Source organism: Thalassophryne amazonica, chromosome 20, assembly GCF_902500255.1.
Source record: "Thalassophryne amazonica chromosome 20, fThaAma1.1, whole genome shotgun sequence".
In the NCBI taxonomy this organism is placed as follows: domain Eukaryota; kingdom Metazoa; phylum Chordata; class Actinopteri; order Batrachoidiformes; family Batrachoididae; genus Thalassophryne; species Thalassophryne amazonica.
This window is the reverse complement of record NC_047122.1, coordinates 21,421,986-21,440,420: the sequence shown is the minus strand read 5'-3', so window position 1 is coordinate 21,440,420 and position 18,435 is coordinate 21,421,986. Positions and strand designations below refer to the sequence as shown.

At 40.5% G+C, this 18,435-nt stretch overlaps 1 protein-coding gene across 1 annotated transcript in view; it reads right to left on the bottom strand.

Annotated features, from left to right (window-relative positions):
* Positions 1 to 18,435, bottom strand: part of grin2da (glutamate receptor, ionotropic, N-methyl D-aspartate 2D, a) — a 568,510-nt gene that overhangs the window by 106,827 nt on the left and 443,248 nt on the right. Inside the window, exons 11-12 of the mRNA XM_034160100.1 lie at positions 11,797 to 11,922; positions 11,270 to 11,382 (exon numbers count right to left, since the gene is read on the bottom strand). Of these exons, the coding sequence (XP_034015991.1) occupies positions 11,270 to 11,382; positions 11,797 to 11,922 (239 nt within the window). The remainder of the gene's footprint in view (positions 1 to 11,269; positions 11,383 to 11,796; positions 11,923 to 18,435) is intronic.

The following is an 18,435-nucleotide window of genomic DNA, read 5'->3' as shown; positions in this document are numbered from 1 at the left end:
CATTATGGGTACATTAGTTTCCTGACGTCAGTGGTTGGCTGATCGGTATAACACAGTTACTGAAACATCTGGTGGGTTTTACAAATAAATCTGTATTTGTAAATATGTCATTTTTTACAAGGACCACAATGGAAATAAATGTTTATTGTGTTGTCCGTGTATGTCCTCTGTATGTTTATATTGATGTTGTAGAATAAACTCAATCAATCCAGTATAAACAATATCTTGTTTACATTTTAATGGCGTCTGCAATGTGCTTGTGTGCATACATGAGCTTTTGAAAAGTGTGGGTTAGCTTTGACTGTGTATGTTGTGCGTGCATGTTGATGTCCGCAAGATGTCTTGTAAAGCACTCCAGAGGTGTTATCAGGTTATAAAAACAGCTTTGTCAGTTTTAGAAGTGTTTACTTGTCACTAGCTTTTTCATAATATGTGAGAAAAATGTTAGATTTATCCAGAAATGCAGCGAAGTTAGCAGGTAGCAGGACCGGCCGGTGACATCACCACACTAATGTCCACGAGATGTCTTGTAAATCACTCCAGAGGCGTTATTAGGTTACAAAAACAGCATTTTTAGTTTTAGAAGTGTTTTTTGTCACTTGCTCTTACATAATACATGACAACGATGTTAGATTTATCGAGAAATGTAGTGAAGTTAGCAACTAGCAAGACAAGCCAGTGACGTCACCACACTAATATCCACGAGATGTCTTGTAAATCACTCCAGAGGTGTTATCAGCTTACAAAAACAGCTTTGTCAGTTTTAGAAGTGTTTATTTGTCACTATCTTTTACATAATATATGAGAAAAATGTCAGATTTATCCAGAAACGCAGCAAAGTTAGCAGCTAGCAAGACCGGCCGGTGACGTCACCACACTAATGTCCACGAGATGTCTTGTAAATCACTCCAGAGGTGTTATCAGGTTACCAAAACAGCACTTTAAGTTTTAGAAGTGTTTTTTGTCACTTGCTTTTACATAATACATGAGAACGATGTTAGATTTATCCAGAAACGCAGCAAAGTTAGTAGCTAGCAAGACCAGCCAGTGACATCACCACACTAATGTCCACGAGATGTCTTGTAAATCACTCCAGATGTGTTATCAGGTTACAAAACAGCATTTTCAGTTTTAGAAGTGTTTAATTCTTGCTAACCTTTACATAATATATGAGAAACACGTTATAGTTACCCAGAAACAAAGCAGTTTGGTAGCACCAGAGAGACCAGCCAGTGACCGATTTTCACAGCTCAACCTAACATCCAGTCCATCCACAAGTCAGGAAAACATAGCATGACTCCACCCCAGTGGTATGCACTTTAATGACTACTCCTTTAGTCTTTTTAGAGTTTTGAAGGTTCTGCCTGATGAGTAGCAATGTGCTCCAACAATCAACTTAAAGCTCCGACATTTGCAAAGAAACTATAAATACTCGGCTTGTGCTCTTCTCTCTGACCTGCTTCTGTAGAGCGCATTGAGCAGCTAATGAGCGATTGAGATAATTGGAGTTGTTCCGCAAAGCACTTGGGAAGTCAAACAGAAGAAAATGAAGTCACTGAGCATTTCACCTGCTGCGGCTCTTTAATGTACAACTTGTAGGAGTTTTTGTTTCATGTTGTTTGGGCAGAAAGAAACAGCGGGTATTAAAAAGTCCACCACAGTGAAGTCAGCAATCGCTCTCTAACTGATTGCACCAGCTCATAAAGACTTTGTTTTTTCCTTTAGTGTGTCAATTAGTGATGCTGTCATGTGGTTTCTGATTTAACAAAAAGACATCAGAAAAATAGGTTCTGATAAGTGAGGATGAATCTGGTATTCAGTATACTTGTATGATGATCTCAATATCTGATTCAGTCAAAAAATTACTACCACAGTTAATCCAAAGTGTCCAAAACCCACCAACTCATTAGCAGCATTCCGGGATGATTTTGGAGCCAAAGTAAGACAGTTAGAGGCAGAAGCATATTAACAAAACCTGTCAAATTCAAATATACGTACTTCAGCCACAGAAGTTGAAGTAAGTTTTATACAGGCTCATAGGCTGATTGCCAAACTTTTTGCTCATGTAATCCTAAAGATTGCTTCATGCAGACAGAATTTATCCTGAATCCCAGACCGGCGTTCGAAGGCATCGATGTACCATCAACATGGTCTTCACCTGCTTCAGGAGAAATGCATCGAGCAAAAGAATCCATTCTTGGTTGTTTTCATTGACCCTAACCAAAGCCTTTGACTCGGTCAGCTGTGAATAATACAGCAGATAACTAAGAATCATTCAAATCTGGTTACAAGCACCAAAATTTGACTGTGTATACCTTTTGGTACATATTGTAGAAAAATAACGTCAGTAGGGGTCAATTGAAAAAGTGCATAGGGGTCAAAAAAAAATGTTCCAATCATATTTATAGCTATACCACATTATGTGTCTAATCACAATGATTCCAAAAAGGTATAGTTTGGACTATAACTGAATGTTCCGGAGTTATGGGGTAAAAACACCAAGAATGGTGACAAAGGTCAGTTTCAGTTTGTACAGGGGTCAAAAGTTAAAGTTGCTCCAGTTTTGGTAAAACATGGTGCAAATTATTGGTTGAAGTAATAGGATTAACAAATGGAATAGTTCTGACTGTGCTGAATGTTTGGTCTCCAAAATAAAACTCAAACAATGTTGACGTCCATTGGATTTTATGACATGTGACATATGTTACCTCGTAACATGATAACTAAGCATGATACATGGTGCAAACTATTCCTTTTTAAAATCCTACTAACTCAACCAATAATTTGCATCATGTTTTACCACAATTGGAGCAACATTTTTTTGACCCATATGCTGTTCTTCAATTGACCCCTACGTGGCCCCTACTGAAAATTCAAATGGCTAACGTTATTTTTCTAAAATATTTACCAAAAGGTATACACAGTATAACTTTGGTGCTTGTAAAGCGGATCTGAAGGATTCCTCTGCAAATATTCTGTTATCTGCTGCACTAGAAGGCCTGTACTTGGTGCTGCACAAGTTAGGCTGTCCACCGAAACTCTTATATCATCAAGGCATTTCACGACAAAATGTCTGCTCGTGTGGATTTTGATGGTAACCTATCAGAAGCCTCCACAGTGAATTGCAGAGTTAAACAGGGATACATGATGGTGCCAACCTTGGTCGGCATCTTCATATCCACCCTTTTACAGATCAATTTTTCAAACCCCGAAGGCATTGCTCTCAAAACCAGGAGCAACGTCAAACTCTTCAATCTTGCTCGCCTCAGGGCAAAGTCGAAAACCAGCACAGTCTTGATACTCAAACTATTGTTCGCTTGCTCTCATAATGAAGCTGAGCTACAAGGCACGTGTGATGCATTCAGTAATACCTTTGACAAATTTGGCCAAATGATTAGTATGAAGAAGATGGTTGACTTCTCAACCAATGCACCTCCTTCTCGCATTACTGTCAATGACAGCCTGCTCAACATGGTCGAAGTCTTCTGTTACCTGGGTTCCACAGTCTTGTTTTCTGAAAATCTAAACCGTGACATTGACTCACGCATTGGCCAGGCTGCCAATGCATACACCGAACTTGCGTGCTGTCAGCTGTGCTCTATGGCAGTGATATCTGGGCTCGTCATGCCCACACTGAAAGGAAACTCAACAGTTTCCACCTAAGATGCCCCAGAAAGATCTGTGGGGTTACTTGGATGGACAAAGTTCTAAACCTGGAGAAGCCTGTACCCAATCCTGAAACACCATAGGCTGCGCTGGTTGGGACATGTGTCCCTTATTGTCCACTCTCAACTTCCCCACCAAACTTTGTACAATCAGCTTGCAGATGGAAAACGCGACAGGGGGCATCCAAAGCTTTGATTCATTGATGTTTTCAAGTGTGACCTGAAACTATTCAACATCAGAGTTAAACGGGAGTACCACACCCAAGATCATACAGTAGTGTTCAGAATAATAGTAGTGCTATGTGACTAAAAAGATTAATCCAGGTTTTGAGTATATTTCTTATTGTTACATGGGAAACAAGGTACCAGTAGATTCAGTAGATTCTCACAAATCCAACAAGACCAAGCATTCATGATATGCACACTCTTAAGGTTATGAAATCGGGCTATTAGCAAAAAAAAAGTAGAAAAGAGGGTGTTCACAATAATAGTAGTGTGGCATTCAGTCAGTGAGTTCGTCAATTTTGTGGAACAAAGAGGTGTGAATCAGGTGTCCCCTATCTAAGGATGAAGCCAGCACCTGTTGAACATGCTTGTCTCTTTGAAAGCCTGAGGAAAATAGGACGTTCAAGACATTGTTCAGAAGAACAGCGTAGTTTGATTAAAAAGTTGATTGGAGAGGGGAAAACCTATACGCAGGTGCAAAAAATTATGGGCTGTTCATCTACAATGATCTCCAATGCTTTAAAATGGACAAAAAAAAAAAAAAAGAGAAAATGGAACACAACCATCAAAATGGATAGAAGAATAATCAGAATGGCAAAGGCTCACCCATTGATCAACTCCAGGATGATCAAAGACAGTCTGGAGTTACCTGTAAGTGCTGTGACAAATAGAAGACGCCTGTGTGAAGCAAATTTATTTGCAAGAATCTCCCGCAAAGTCCCTCTGTTAAATAAAAGACGTGCAGAAGAGGTTACAATTTGCCAAAGAACATATCAACTGGCCTAAAGAGAAATGGAGGAATATTTTGTGGACTGATGAGAGTAAAATTGTTCTTTTTGGGTCCAAGGGCCGCAGACAGTTTGTGAGACAACCCCCAAACTCTGAATTCAAGCCACAGTTAACAGTGAAGACAGTGAAGCATGGTGGTGCAAGCATCATGATATGGGCATGTTTCTCCTACTATGGTGTTGGGCCTATATATCGCATACCATGTATCATGAATCAGTTTGGATATGTCAAAATACTTGAAAAGGTCATGTTGCCTTATGCTGAAGATGACATGCCCTTGACATGGATGTTTCAACAAGACAATGACCCCAATCACACTAGTAAACAAGCAAATTCTTGGTTCCAAACCAACAAAATTAATGCTTTGCAGATGTGAAGAAATCATAAAAAAATGTGGTTATACAACTAAATACTAGTTTAGTGATTCACAGGATTGCTAAAAAAGCAGTTTGAACATAATAGTTTTGAGTTTGTAGCGTCAACAGCAGATGCTACTTTTATTGTGAACACCCCCTTTTTCTACTTTTTTTTTATTCATAGCCCAATTTCATAGCCTTAAGAGTGTGCATATCATGAATGCTTGGTCTTGTTGGATTTGTGAGAATCTACTGAATCTACTGCTACCTTGTTTCCCATGTAACAATAAGAAATATACTCAAAACCTGGATTAATCTTTTTAGTCACATAGCACTACTATTATTCTGAACACTACTGTACTTCTTGGCAGTACAAGCTCCACCAAGGCACCAAAAAATTTCAAAATGACCTGGTGACAGAGGAGTCTGAAGTAAGAGATATGAACCATGCCTTCTTCTTCTTCTTCTTTGTCTTTCGGCTGTTCCCGTTAGGGGTCGCCACAGCAGATCAATCATTTCCATCTCACCCTGTCCTCTGTATCTTCCTCTGTCATACCAACCACCTGCATGTCCTCTCTCAGCACATCCATGAACCTCCTCTTTGGTCTCCTTCTCCTCCTGCCTGGTGGCTCCAAACTCAGCATCCTTCTCCCTATATACCCTGGGTCCCTCCTCTGCACATGTCCAAACCATCTCAATCTCGCCTCTCTGACTTTGTCTCCAAACCGTCCCACCTGAGCTGTCCCTCTGATATGTTCATTCCTAATCTTGTCCATTCTTGTCACTCCCAAAGAGAATCTCAACATCTTCAGCTCTGCCACCTCCAGCTCTGCCTCCTGTCTTTTTGTTAGTGCCACTGTCTCTAAACCATACAACATAGCTGGTCTCACTACTGTGTTGTAAACTTTCTCCTTCACTCTTGCTGATATTCTTCGGTCACAAATCACTCCTGCCACCTTTCTCGACCCACTCCACCATGCCTGCACTCTCTTCTTCACCTCTCTACTACACTCTCCATTACTTTGAACAGTTGACCCCAAATATTTAAACTCATCTACTTTCACCACTTCTACTCCTTGTAACTGCACTATTCCACTGGGCTCCCTCTCATTCACACACATGTACTCAGTCTTGCTTCTACGGACTTTCATTCCCCTTCTCTCCAAAGCATATCTCCACTTCTCCAGACTAGACTCAACTTGTTCTCTACTCTCACTACAGATCACAATGTCATCTGCAAACATCATAGTCCATGGAGACTCCTGTCTGATCTCATCTGTCAACCTGTCCATCACCACTGCAAACAAGAAAGGACTCAGAGCTGATCCTTGGTGTAATCCCACCTCCACCTTGAATGAGTCTGTCATTCCAACTGCGCATCTCACCGCTGTCACACTATTCTTGTACATGTCCTGCACTACCCTAACATACGTCTCTGCCACTCCAGACGTCCTCATACAATGCCACAACTCTTCTCTTGGCACCCTATCATAAGCTTTTTCTAAGTCCACAAACACACAGTGTAACTCTTTCTGTCCTTCTCTGTACTTTTCCAACAGTATTCTCAGAGCAAACACTGCATCTGTAGTGCTCTTTCTCGGCATGAAACCATATTGCTGCTCACAGATCTTCACCTGTTTTCTAAGCCTAGCTTCTACTACGTTTTCCTATAACTTCATGCTGTGGCTGATCAGCTTTATGCCTCTGTAGTTACTGCAGCTCTGCACATCACCCTTGTTCTTGAAAATAGGAACCAGCACACTTTGTCTCCACTCCTCAGGCATCCTCTCACTTTCCAAGATTTTATTAAACAATCTGGTTAGAAACTCTACTGTCATCTCTCCTAGACATTTCCATGCCTCCACTGGAATGTCATCTGGACCAACTGCCTTTCCACTCTTCATCCTCTTCATAGCAGCTCTCACTTCTTCCTTGTTAATCTCTTTTACTTCCTGATTTACTCTCACCACATCATCCAGCCTTTTCTCTCACTCATTTTCTTTATTCATCAACTCTTCAAAATATTCCCTCCACCTTCTCAGCACACACTCCTCACTTGTCAGCACATTGCCATGTGCATCTTTTACCACCCTAACCTGCTGCACATCCTTTCCAGCTCTGTCCCTTTGTCTGGCCAATCGGTACAAGTCCTTTTCTCCTTCCTTACTATTCAACTTCTTGTACAGCTCGCAATGTGCCTTTTCCTTTGCTTTTGCCACTTCTCTTCTCGCCTTACGCCACATCTCCTTGTACTCCTGTCTACTTTCTTCATCTCTCCGACTATCCCAAAACTTTTTCACCAACCTCTTTCTCCTTATGCTTTCCTGGACCTCTTCATTCCACACCAAGTCTCCTTGTCTTCCTTCCACTGTCCAGATGTCATACCCAGTACTGCCCTAGCTGTCTCCCTCACCACATCTGCAGTACTTTCCTAGTTGTCCAAAATTGCTTCCCCTCCAACTAGTGCTTCTCTCACCTGCTCGCTAAATTTCACACAACAGTCTTCCTCCTTCAGCTTCCACCATCTGATCCTTTGTTGAGCTCTCACTCTCTTCTTCTTCTTTACCTCTAAAGTCATCCTACAAACAACCATCCTATGCTGTCTAGTGACACTCTCTCCTGCTACCACCTTACAGTCTGTGATTTCTTTTAGCTTGCATCTCCTATAAAGAATGTAGTCCACCTGTGTGCACCTTCCTCCACTCTTATATGTTACCCTGTGCTCCTCCCTTTTCTTAAAGTAGGTATTCACCACAGCCATTTCCATCCTTTTTGCAAAATCAACTACCATCTGTCCTTCCCCATTTCTATCCTTGATACCATATCTACCCATTACTTCCTCATCACCTCTGTTCCCTTCACCAACATGCCCATTGAAGTCTGCTCTTATCACCACTCTTTCATGCTTGGGCACACTCTCCACCACCTCATCTAACACACTCCAGAAATCTTCTTTCTCCTTCATCTCACAACCTACCTGTGGGGCATATGCACTGATGATATTCATCATCACCCCTTCAATTTCCAACTTCACACTCATCACCCTGTCAGACACTCGCTTAACCTCCAACACACTTTTAACATACTCTTCCTTCAAAATAACCCCAACACCATTTCTCTTCCTGTCCTCACCATGGTACAACAACTTGTACCCACCGCCGATGCTCCTGCTCTTACTTCCCTTCCACTTGGTCTCTTGCACACACAATATGTCTACCTTTCTCCTCTCCATCATATCAGCCAGCTCTCTCCCTTTACCAGTCATACTACCAACATTCAAAGTCCCCACTCTCATTTCCACCCTTCTAGTTTTCTTCTTCTCCCGCTGTTCGTGGCAACATTTTCCTCCTCTTCTTCGTCATCTTCGCCCAGCAGTAGCCCAATTTCCACCAGCACCCTGTTGGGCAATAGCACCGGTGGCGGACGTTGTTAACCCGGGCCGCGACCGATCCAGTATGGGAATTCGATTCTGAGTCTGCATAGTTGGGTTGGCTTGTTTTATGCCGGATGCCCTTCCTGACACAACCCTCCTCATTTATCCGGGCTTGGGACCAGCACTCAGAATGTACTGGCTGCACACCCCATGTTGCTGAGATATGAACCATGCCAAACAACAAAATTCATCTGTGAAACCTGCAGCAAGCTCTGCAACCTGGTCCAGTTGCCCACGGTCATGCCCGTTGGCGTTGAACAGATCATCCAACAGGATGTAAAAGACTTTGATGATGATGTGCTCCTTAGAATTCTATTTCAATAATAACTCCCAGAAGTTTGCCATTTGCAGATACTCAGAGCTTCAGATTTAATTTCAATGAATGGAAAGTAAAATGTTTGATCAATGGTGTCAGAATGATTCCAGAAAGGGCCAAAAAAGTGCAGATTTTTTTTGTAACTACCAACTACTCCTCCTACTCCTTCATGTAATTTCACAGATTAACGTCACTTTGAGCAGACGGCAAGAGTTCATCAATGAAATCACCTGGTGGAGTTGGTGGTTAAAAAGAATACTTGCACCCTCTTGGCCCTTAATGGAATCAGTTTGACACCTGTGCTTTCGATCGACCATCTTGGCTTCTGGTTGGTGAAATATATTACAAAAAGTTATTTTTTGTGTGATGTTTTTCTTGACCTTTGACCAAATTACTCCAATATTTATTCACCTCTCGATATCTATACAAGTAATATTCCCACCAAGTCTGGAAATCCAGCCAGATGTTTATGAATTGAACAGCCTTGCCCCCTCCACCACACACACACACACACACGGCAGTGAAAATAACACTGAACATGACATGAATCAGTGACTGGTGGATGTTTATTAGTTATTGCATATACATTTGATCTCATAATTTATCATATACCTTAAATGATATGCCAATATGATTGGATAAAACACTAAAGAATAAATAGCAATACACCCTTTTCGCGGACGGGTAATATTTTTCATACCACCCGAGTAATCAGCCAGCACCACGACAAAGAGGCACAGTCAGAGGAACTGTGAAATACTGGTGAGTCACTATTAATAATTTCTTACATGTCCAACCTTGTAGGTTGATCGTTAAAATTAAATTTGTTAGTTCTAAAAGTCATCATAATTATTTATAGGAAAACATTCTATTTTTTTTCTACTAAGGTTTGAACTTTGAGTGTTTACACAGGAGAGAAAAGTGAGAAAATGTTAATGCCTGTTTGAGAAAAGTGTATAAAGTGTGTAGTGAGGGGGTTTACAGCCTTAAAACATCTATAATAATTGTAAAAAAAATAACGCTGACTACTTCGAGGATTTTGCCTATCGCGAGTTATTTTTAGAACGTACCTCCTGCGATAAACGAGGGACCACTGTATATGATAAAATTGTTATCAAGTTGTCCACCAATGAATATGGCTTTTTACACCCTTCAGAAAACCATACAACATTTATCATTTATAGGTATATAATAAAATCGTTATCAGGTTTTTCACCAATGAATATGGCTTTTTACACCCTTCAGAAAACCATACAACATTTATCATTTATAGGTATATGATAAAATCGTTATCAAGTTGTTCACCAATGAATATGGCTTTTTACACCATTCAGAAAACCGTACAACATTTATCATTTATAGGTATATGATAAAATCGTTATCAAGTTGTTTTACCAATGAATACGGCTTTTTACACCATTCAGAAAACCATACAACATTTATCATTTATAGGTATATGATAAAATCGTTATCAAGTTGTTCACCAATGAATATGACTTTTTACACCCTTCAGAAAACCGTACAACATTTATCATTTATAGGTATATGATAAAATCGTTATCAAGTTGTTTTACCAATGAATATGGCTTTTTACACCATTCAGAAAACCATACATTTATCATTTATAGATATATGATAAAATCATTATCAAGTTGTTTTACCAATGAATATGGCTTTTTACACCCTTCAGAAAACCATACATTTATCATTTATAGGTATATGATGAAATCGTTATCAAGTTGTTTTACCAATGAATATGGCTTTTTACACCGTTCAGAAAACCGTACATTTATCATTTATAGGTATATGATAAAATCGTTATCAAGTTGTTTTACCAATGAATATGGCTTTTTACACCATTCAGAAAACCATACAACATTTATCATTTATAGATATATGATAAAATCATTATCAAGTTGTTTTACCAATGAATATGGCTTTTTACACCCTTCAGAAAACCATACATTTATCATTTATAGGTATATGATGAAATCGTTATCAAGTTGTTTTACCAATGAATATGGCTTTTTACACCGTTCAGAAAACCGTACAACATTTATCATTTATAGGTATATGATAAAATCGTTATCAAGTTGTTTTACCAATGAATATGGGTTTTTACACCGTTCAGGGTGTACAAAGCCATATTCATTGGTGAACAACTTGATAACTGATAGTATTATTATTATTATTATTATTATTATTATTATTATATTTAAAATGTCTTAAGCTGTGTTTTCTGGACTTCTCATATTTCACCCGAACCTCAGACACCCCCCCCCCACCCCTAAAAAAATGTGACTCCCTAAACATTCAAATAAACATATTTCTGGATGTTGAGGCCTGAAGTAAAATATGTACGTATTTCTGGGACAGAGCTACAAACCATCACACAATTTAATATCAAGATCAAAATGAATGTTTTGATTACAAACCCCCCAGTGAGTCAGTTAATGAAACAGTAGCAGGTCTGTGGGTTGGTTACCATGATCTTGCTGGTGGTTCCTCTGGGATTCTCCACAGGGACAGAGTTGTTGAAGACTAATGCCCACAGCAGCCACACCGACTTCCCAATGGTGAACTTAGAGCCGCCCGACTCTTAAAAAAAGATTTCAAACAGAACATGGAGTCAAACAGGAGGTGATGAGGTTATTAGCTTCAGGACAAAACTAGAACCTGGAACATCAGTAAATATAATTTCTAAATAAATCAGCTCAGACATTGAGTTTCAGTGAGAAAACACTTTGAGCGACATGTGCTGGAAAGACGCCTCAATCAGCGTTCGCTCTTTATTTAAATAAAGATGCAGACGGCTGTGATTGTTTCACTCATCAGCAGTTAAAAGAAAAAGTGATAAGTTTGATATAATTTGAGCAATCGACCTCCTGACAAGAAGCCCCTCCCCTCTCGCTTGTACAGGCGATGAAGTGGCTCGTTTGTCATAATGATGTGAAATGAGCAGTGGCGGTGGGTTGATTGGCGCACCGATGCCAGAGTGGCAGCGTCTCTTACTCTTGGCGCTCTGCAGGCTGCGGTTGTATCCCACGGGGCTGAAGAACTCGAAGATGAAGACGGTGACGGCGACCACCGACAGGCACATAACAAACATCATCACCCACACAGCCGGGCTGTACGGCTCTGCAACGACACACACAGACACGCCGCCGCGAGCAGCACCATGTTTCACAGCTTTTACAACCAACAACAATAACAAATAATACATTTGGTGCTTCTTATGAAATGGCATCTGAAGGGAGATTGTGAGATTTGTCAAATTAGTGAGGAACTTTTTGCCAACAACAATAACAGCAGCAGCCGCGAAACGTTAATCAAACGTCGCGGGGGCGACGGGCTGAGCTCAACTCATCAACACCTTCTCTGTGTTCCATCTTGACCTTGACTGAGAGCTGACAAACCAAAGAGCAACAGACACCATCTGGTTCAAACGCCATTAGCTCACAAGTGCACTTTCATCGTAATAAAAACTGTCAGACAAAGTAAATAAAATGTTTGTTTTTTTCACTCAGTCCAATAAGAATATCACCTTAAATTACCATTACAGGAGACATTATTCATACAGATTACCTTTCCAACCAGTGCATCATGGATGGATGGACAAATGATGGACAGCTATAGCTGGATGAACAGATGGATAGATAAATTGGTTTATGTATGTATGCATGTACACTACCAGTCAAATGTTTGGAGTCACTGACTGGTAGTTTGTGGATGGATGGATAGATTAGATGGCTGTATGGACAGACAAACAGAAAGAGAGACAGATTAAATGGCTATCTGGCTTGGCAGCTAGATATACAGACAGATGTATGGATGAACAGATGGATGGATTAGATGGCTGGACAGATGGCTGGTAGGCTGGATGGATGGAATAATGGATGGATGAAGGGATAGATTAGATGGATGGCTAGCTGGCAGGATTAACAGATGGCAGGTAGGCTGGATGGATGGATAAATGCACAGATTAGATGGCTGACTAGATGGCAGGATGAAGAGATGGCTGGTAGGCTGGATAATAGATGGACAGTTGGAAGGATGGAACAGCACAGTGCATCAATGACCTGAACTCTACGTGGACCCAACTAGACTAAACTCAGACATCGTTTCTGGTTTGGCTCTTGGTTTCTCAGACCTGAGCAGAGACCATGCACCACATACTAGCATCAGATTAGCATGAATACAACAACAACAAAACAGACATTTGTCTCAAAGGTCTCAACAATGATGAATGGATGTATCTAGCACCGTTTCATAAGAGAATCCACCTGGAATGACTTTGTGTCAAATGACCCAAAGATCAGGTTGATTACACACATCGCAATGAAACATCACCTATGAACCTCCAACCATGTGGGACGTGATCCACCATGTGGGTCCAGCATTGCTGAGGGCAACATCTCTGCTCTTCATCACTAGAAATCTGATTGACAAGCATGTTTGTCAGCTGCATTAAACAATCTCAACATGTGGAGTTTGCTGATATTTTCTGACATTGTTTAATGGGTCTGTGCGTACTGCATCTTAATGCGGTTCAATCAGAAACCACCTTGCCAGGTGGAGATGTAAATAATTGCGCGGTGCACTACAAACATGAGGGGTTAGGTTTGATTTATCTTCTCTTATTTTCCATTGAGCTGCTCTGGCAGGCAAAGTGCGTGAAAGCAGCTGTGTCTCAGTTTCAAAGAGCTGTCGACCGTGATTTAAGATGTGAGGAGTTTTGTTTCAGAGCCACACACGCCACTCATGTAACTCAGTAGCTTTGTTTCTAGCTGCATTCTATTTTTACCCTGATATTTCGCTCAATTGAGCAAGAAGAAAGCACGTTCTGCATCCGCTCCAGCCGCCTTTAAGAATCACAGCTGACACCGTCTGGATCCAAGGGACCAGAAGGGGCTCAGGTCATAGTTACTGACTTATGCCTCCTAATTTATGACCTTGTGGGCACAATAATGAGTCTTCTAGGAGAAAAGGTGAAGCGTTAAAAGGATTAACTTAATATTTGTTTGAAAAACAAAAATACTGAATTAAAGATTTTTGGTCTTCAGGACTTTTGTGCACTTATCCACATTTCTTATTCCGTCTAAAATATGTCAAGTTTGGAACCAAAACTATTACCCTCCAGACTGGAAGTGTCTTGACAGATAATCAAAGAGAAAAACAACAAAAGACAGCGTTACTGTTGCCCTGGTAACCTTTCCCCCATGTGAAACCCCTGGCAGACATCTGAAGTGGTCTTGATTTTACAGAGGGAAGAAAAAAAAGCGAAGCATTTCTGTAAGCGAGGAAAAGATGACGACTGCCAGCCCCTTCCAAAATGTATGATGAAGACAACAACAACAACAAAAACATCTGTTGTTCAGCTGAATGAATGACCATATTTGATTGATTGTCAAACTCTCAGTCCGGAGGGAGAAACCAGTCAGAAGAGGAAAGAAACATGTTGAAGGACAAAACACGTATTTGATTTTCTTTTGGCTCAAAGTCTACATCAACATCATCACCTGGACAACTAAGAATGTTCTCTCAGTATCCATTTCCAGGTCAGAGTTCCATCTCAATATCAAAATAGAGGAAAACGGCCTGTTTTTGTAAAATAGTAGGCAAAATTTCTATTAACTGCTATTATTTCCACTTACCATATTTTCCGGAGTATAAATCGCATGGTCTCTTTACTAATTTGTGAGGTCTTGCGACTCATAATCCCGTGTGATTTATATACAAAAAATTTTAGGAAAACACATTTTCATAATTATTCAAATTATTATTGCAACTATTTACATTATGCTTTTTTGGGAATCAACACATCATACAAAATAAAATACAACAATAAAACAACAAATAGCAATGCATAAAAAATAGGAACTGATTTAAAAAAAATCTAATGGACTCATGTTTTTATTGCAATGTTTCCAATGTTGTGGGACTGAAATTGTGTTAATCTGCATCAAATAACATCCAAAATGTTGTCCATCACATGTTTATATGTCCGTCTTGTGTATTTTTTTGGAATTTAACAGTCCTTTTGGTAAACTTCCTGTATAAAGTGACTGTGCACTTCTCCACTGGTGTCCATCTGCCTAGTGGTTTTGTCCAAACTGCATCACATAACATCCAATATGTTGTTGGACTTTTATTTGTCAATCTTGCTTTATTTTTGGAATTTAAAAGCTGTTATGTTAGGTAACAGCACATACTGTGGGGTGCATATGTGCTACTGAGTTCCTTTCCATTTTTAAATTTTCTTCCAGATAAAGACAGTTTTAAAAAGTGAGTTTCACATACAGAAAAACCTACATTTGAGAGTAAGGGATTATTGTCCAATACACCCAAGTAAGTACAATTTCCACTGTGTGATTATTTTAATGCAAGCAGTGGTGCAAAAACCTAATTCTACATTTTCCCTGGTAGGTCCTGATTACTGGATATTGCACCTTGCTGTTCACTTTTACCTCATTATACATGAGTACCACATACCAGCATGAAAAAAAAAATGGATTAGAGACCCTGCAGGGCTTATGACAAATGTGATGTGGAATCCACTAGCTTAGAGGGAAATTTAGTGCAGACTACCCATTGTGGTGATAGTGGTTTTTCAAGGAGGGAAATTGATCAGATTGACAATGTGGCCTGGTTCCGTAGACGTGTCCTTAAAAATCATAGAGGGATATATTTTGCAAACTTACCACCCATTACGATACTGGATGACACTGAATTTGAGGATGGCCTGCTGGCTGTTCCAGCAATATTAAATATTTCGTGTCTGCTACCTACAATCTGCGTGGTATGTCTCAAACCTAAACCTACTTCCAGGCACCTTATAAATGTTACTCTGGAACAACCCCTAAACTCAAACAAACTAATTGTTAACTCTACTGAGGTCCTTAGTTTGGGTCTCATTAACATCAGATCACTGTCCTCAAAGTCTCTGTTGATTAATGATCTAATTGTGGATCACCACTTAGATATGATTGTGTTATGTGAAACCTGGCTTAAATGAGGCCTGCCCACTGGCATACACATTTAGTCATGTTTCTCGCGGTGCAAAGCAAGGCGGGGTGTTGCTTTTATTTATAACTCTAGGTTCACCTTACTAGCTGTTGGGGGTCACAAATATAATTCGTTTGAGCAGCTGATTCTCTGCTCTGCCCATGATGCTACATATTGTCAGGGTCAGAAGTATGGAAATCAGTTGTGTTATTTTGTCACTGTTAATAGGCCTCCCAGCCTATACACTGAATTCTTACATGAATTTCTTCTAAAATTCTGAAAAAAAAGTGGTTTCACTGCAGCTCGTGAACCACCTTACTGAGAATAATCTTTCTGAGCCACTGCAGTCTGCTTTTAGAAAATATCACTCCACAGAGACAGCACTCATAAAAGTAGTGAATGACCTTCTGTGAGCAATGGACTCTGACACCACTATGGTTTTGGTGCTGCTTTTGATACCGTGGATCATCATATTTGACTCGATATGCTGGAGAATCATTTTAGGATGACTGGAAGTGCCCTTGCATAGTTGACGTCATACCTGACCAGTCATCCTCACTGTGTTTTCTATAATAACACTACCTCTCACCTTAAAGGTGCCCTGACACGAGCATGCCGTTGCTTCACGACACATCATGACCTATGTCGTGATGTGCCATGCTGGAGAGTAATCTCGTCTTTAACTGGTGCAGACAGGATGCCAGAGGGGCGCTGGTGTGTGCTATTGCGCACAGAGAATTTTGAAATGTTCAAAAAATGTTTCACGCACAAATGTTGTGCTATGTGGTGCGATCTAATCTCCAACACTACGTGCAGCTCATCAAGTGGAGTAAACAGGAAGTGAACAGAGTGAGTGGTGACATCAGCGGAACACATCAGAGCACAGCTCATCTGAACGATTACAACAAGACGTTAAATCTCTCATAAACATACTTTAACAGCTGCACACAAAAAGGAAAGAACACACAACTGTTTTATCAAGTCATGACAATGTAAACATGACAAATAATTACCTTTTTAGACAGCTCAAAATTCTTTCTGCAGCTTGTTAGGTGAGTGCACACCCACGCAAACGGCTCCAGCTGCAGCCTCCTCTGTGATTCAGGAAGTGATTAGAGCCGTTTTCAATGGTCAATTTGCAGAAAAAAAAAGATTAATCCACCACAAAATAATTATTTTATATATGCAGCTTCCATCGCAGAGCACATGGCAGCTGCTAGAACAAAGTGCAGCATCCAGCTGTGAACGCAGCGGGTGGGATTGTCACGACTACATTCGTGCTATTGCGTGAGTCTCAGGCATGCTCGTGTCAGTGCACCTTAAGGCCCCTTGACATGAGCATGTTTTTGATTCATGCACTAGCATGTACATTGTCGTGATGATACCACCCACTGTGTTCACAGCTGGACGCGCTTCTTTGCTCTACCATCTGCCATGCACTTTGCGCTGGAGGCTGTGTATATAATTATTTCGTGTCAGATTAATCATTTTCTCTGCAAATTGCCCGTTGAAAAAGGTGGTAATCACTTCCTGAATCACAGAGGACCACTCCAGCTTCAGCCGTTTGCGCGTGCGCCTAACAAGCTGTAGAAAGCATTTTGAGCTGTCTGAAAAAGGGTAAATATTTGTCATGTTTACACTGTCATGGCTCGGTAAGGGCCCTGTCCCACTGGGGAGAGGGTTAATTGTGAATGAAATTGAGTACACAAATTATGGGCATTTGTTGTCGTCTGCAACAAAAATGGCTAAAAATGACAAATGTCCCAGTATGAATTATGGATATATTAATAATGTATAGCGAATATATGATGAGCAATCACGGTTGTATAACGCATGTAGTGAGGAAACGGATCCGACGCATTGCAATTATCACGGTAGTATTATGAGTGTATTATGAATGCATCTCACACGTGTTTGCGCATGCACGGCATCTGCATTGCGGTCATAAAAGAAGCGCACTCAGGCCATCGGCATCACTATTCACACCAACAATACAGCCTCTGGAGCATTTGCTGGACTTGGACAAGTTGATTGGAGTAAAGAAGCAGTAAACAGGGCGAGTGGTGACGTCAGCGGATCGCATCAGAGCACAGCTCATCTGAACGATTATAACAAGGAGTTAAATCTGTTATAAACACAGGAATAAATAGTGTAACAGCTGCAGACAAGAAGGAAAAAACATGCAACTGTTTTATCAAGCCTTGACAATGTAAACAAGTCAAATAATTACCTTTTCAGACAGCTAAAAATGCTTTCTGCAGCTTGTTAGTAGTTCACGTGCGCGTGCACACGAACGCGAACGGCCCAGCTGCAGCTTCCTCTGTGATTCACGAGGAGATTAGAACCGTTTTCAACAGCCAATTTGCAGAATAAAATGAATAATGTGCCACAAAATAATAATTTTATATAGGCAGCATCCAGCGCAGAGCGCGTGGCAGCTGGTAGAACAAAGAACCGTGTCCAGTTGTGAACACAGCACATCTGATTTGCATCCGCCGCAAATCAGATGCAAAGCAGAAATAATGAAAACACTTTATTTGTGGCCAATCTGTATGCAGTCGCTACAACTTATTTTAGTTCATGATGTGGACATGATAGGCACGCCAAATATTCGTTTTACACACTGTCCCATAATGTGTCGGGACA